Source organism: Mastomys coucha, unplaced genomic scaffold, assembly GCF_008632895.1.
Source record: "Mastomys coucha isolate ucsf_1 unplaced genomic scaffold, UCSF_Mcou_1 pScaffold5, whole genome shotgun sequence".
NCBI lineage: Eukaryota > Metazoa > Chordata > Mammalia > Rodentia > Muridae > Mastomys > Mastomys coucha.
This window is the reverse complement of record NW_022196911.1, coordinates 114,506,440-114,509,733: the sequence shown is the minus strand read 5'-3', so window position 1 is coordinate 114,509,733 and position 3,294 is coordinate 114,506,440. Positions and strand designations below refer to the sequence as shown.

At 56.0% G+C, this 3,294-nt stretch overlaps 1 protein-coding gene across 4 annotated transcripts in view; it reads left to right on the top strand.

The window, feature by feature from the left end:
• Dnah17 (dynein axonemal heavy chain 17) overlaps positions 1 to 3,294 on the top strand; it is a 125,251-nt gene that overhangs the window by 118,978 nt on the left and 2,979 nt on the right. For all 4 annotated transcript variants that reach the window (XM_031354916.1, XM_031354913.1, XM_031354915.1 and 1 more), the window contains 2 exons: positions 1,632 to 1,811; positions 2,228 to 2,410. In XM_031354916.1, coding sequence (XP_031210776.1) covers positions 1,632 to 1,811; positions 2,228 to 2,410 — 363 coding nt within the window. The remainder of the gene's footprint in view (positions 1 to 1,631; positions 1,812 to 2,227; positions 2,411 to 3,294) is intronic.

The window sequence follows — 3,294 nt, the reverse complement described above, 5'->3', positions numbered from 1 at the left end:
GGAAGAAGAGGGGAGGAGGAGGGGAGGAGAGGAGGAGAGGAGGGGAGGGGAAGAGGGAGGGAGGGGGGAGGATGAGAGGAGAGAGGAGAGAAAAGAAAAAAGAGAAAAGAAAGAGAAAAGAGAAGAAAAGAAAAAATAAGAAAATGACAATTCAAGATTGGGGAGATGGTGTGTGTGTGTGTGTGTGTGTGTGTGTGTGTGTGAGAGAGAGAGAGAGAGAGAGAGAGAGAGAGAGAGAGAGAGAGAGAGGAGAATCTGAATTCAGATCCCCAGCACCCACATAAAGCCACGGTGGCACACACCTGTAATTTTGGCACTCCTACAGAGACAGATCACCCCCAGAAATTCAAGTTAACCTGGGGCACACAGAAGTAAAGAGATATTATATTAAAGAAGGTGGTGGGTAGGGACCAATCTTCTGACCTCCACATATGTGCCAAGGCATGAGGTGGCCCCCACCCAAGCTTACACACACACACACCACACTCATTAGGGTAAGAACTCAAGAGCATACTGATATTTTGAGTGAAAGCTCACAAGACTAAGTCAGATAAATGGTTAATCAGTCAACTTCACCATCATCAAAAGGCTCTCAGGCAAGGCACTGTGGTGGTGGCAGCCACCACCCTGGGGGAAAGGCACATGTGTCCAAGCTGCTGAGCAAACACAGGTGGGAGTCTTGTGGCGGGGTTGCCCACACAGCAGCTCCAAGAGCTGGTGCACGGGTGCCGGGTCCATGGGCTCAAGCTGCGTGCCTCAGGAACAAGGCTCGCCTGTCACGGGTCAGGGAGCCTGACGTTTCCTAAAGTGGCTGCCAGAAAATGAAGCTGTGCAGATGTGAGCCCCTCTCCCTCAGGCTGCTGTGGGTAGCAAGACCAGGCCACGGGTCACAGCTCCTGGCTTTGTGGATAAAGGACACGTGAACTAGGCTTTGAAAGACTGTGTGTGTGAGGCAGTGACCCTAGGGCAAGGGTAAGACATGGGACTAGGCAGAGAATAGGCTGAAGTGCAAGAAAAGAGAGGGCAGAAAGCCGCCAAGCCCAGTGAGAGCTGGTGCCAGGCTGTGTGCACACATCTGTTCTGGAAGCCCCAAAAGCCAAGGTTCTGGCTGGACCTACTGAGTCCCAACTCCCACAGAGACCTGCAGGCTCTATGAGAGCTATTAGTCGTGTGTGTGTGTGTGTGTGTGTGTGTGTGTGTGTGTGTGTGTGTGTCACTGGTCCATGTCAGACATGCGACTGGACTTTTAGCCAAAGGAAGATATGAGGGCCAGCACCAACTCTCTCATGAGCAGAACCCAAGTCTGTGTGGAGCACAGGCTTGCAGTTGAGGCAGGCAAAGCCCGGAACCTAAGAAGGAACAAGTAGCCTGTGACACCCCAGCGTCAGCAGAAAAGCTGACGACACCCTACGGAGCCCTCCCTACGGAGAGGGAGACGAGGGGCTGAAGCCAGCCTGAGAGGGTCTCTGAGGGGCCAGCCTGGGAAGCCATCCACGGAGGAGCAGGAATGGGGAGAGGGGCCGTCACAGGTGACCCTGAAAGCAGCCCGGGCACAGGCCCTGCTGAGCTACCCAGCCTCGTAGGCTCGGAAGCTGGGCTGGGGCAGTGCTCACACTGCCCTGCCTTCTCAGGTACCCTGGGATGATCTCCGGTACCTTTTTGGTGAGATCATGTACGGAGGCCACATCACCGACGACTGGGACCGCCGGCTGTGCAGGACCTACCTGGCAGAGTATATCCGCATGGAGATGCTGGAGGGGGAGGTGCTGCTGGCCCCCGGGTTTCAGATCCCCCCAAACCTGGACTATAAGGTAGGGAGAGGCACCCCTACTTGGGGGCTCACATGACTGACTACTCCCTGAGGGCCCATTCCACAGAGGCCCTACAGAGGCGAGGGGTGGAGAGAGGTAACATGTATGGAGACCTGGGTCCCACCTCCCACTGCATGAGACCTGTCATGGCCCACAACCACAATCCCAGCACGGGGGAGGGCTGACCTAGGAGCTCAAGGTAGCGAGTTTGAGGCCAACCTAGGCTACACAGAAAACCGTCTCAAAGGGAGCAGCAGGCGTGGCCCTGGTAATGAGGTGGAAATTCCTTCACATCTGGGGAAGTGGGTAGACAGCAAGCAGGACTCCACTGGCACAGGCCACGTACGAGGTGCGGTTGAGAAACTCCCAGAAGACAGTGGGCCCCAACAGCTTGCTTATAAGCCACCCTTTCCCAGGGCTACCACGAGTACATTGATGAGAACCTGCCCCCAGAGAGTCCTTACCTGTACGGCCTGCACCCCAACGCAGAGATCGGCTTCCTGACGGTCACCTCGGAGAAGCTCTTCCGAACAGTCTTAGAAATGCAGCCCAAAGAGACAGACTCGGGAGCAGGCACAGGGGTGTCACGGGAGGAAAAGGTAGGGCCTGTCCATGTCCCTGGTGATGGGGGCGGGTGGGAGGCACAGTGTGGCCCTGGCTGAAGACAGCAGCTTGTAAGGCAGCTCCAGCCCATTTGGGAACTAAATTCTGGAGTCGGGGTGTGGTCCACAACTGGTCCTAGGCATCACTAGCCTAATACTTTGGGCACAGAACTCAGAACTTTGGTGCAACAGGGCAGCTCCTCCAGGACGAGGAGCTCAGAGGGTAGCCTGGGCACAAGCAGGCAGGTGGCTGCATCTCAGAGCACTGGGCGGCTCCTTGGCTTGGTTTGTCCTGCCTCAGCACCCACTTTCTTACACTGTGGGAAAGATCAGCTAAGTGTGGTGCTAAACAACAAACAGGCTAGGACGGGAGTCAAAAGTCCCTCCTTGCCACTCGGGGTCTGGAACTTTTATTGACCTATTATGTAAAACCAGAAGTTTACTGCTAGCCAGGTATAGTGCCCACACCTGTAATCCCAGCACTCTAGAAGCTCTGAGGCAGGAGGATCTCAAGTTTAGAGCCAGATTGGGCAGCATAGCATGGTGTGCCAGGTCAGACTGAGATGAACTGATGGGCAGTGGTGGGTGACCATTGTGTGCCTGTGTGTGGGGGACGGTGGTGCCAGGACAGTTCCTACAGAGGGTAAATCAGTCCCTGTGCCCACGAAAGCCCCTGACAGGGCAAGAAGCTGGAGCAGTTGTGGAGGCACCAGGCTACCAGGCCCGATGCACTCACAGCTCTGGTCACATGTAGCTGCTCCCCGAGACCCTGTGTTTCCAACTCTCCTCACATTCCCCCCACTCCCACCCCACCCCCACCGGCCTCTTCCCCCTCTGAGACTCAGGCAGGTCGGTGAGCCTAGGTCTGAGCAGCTCCTCCC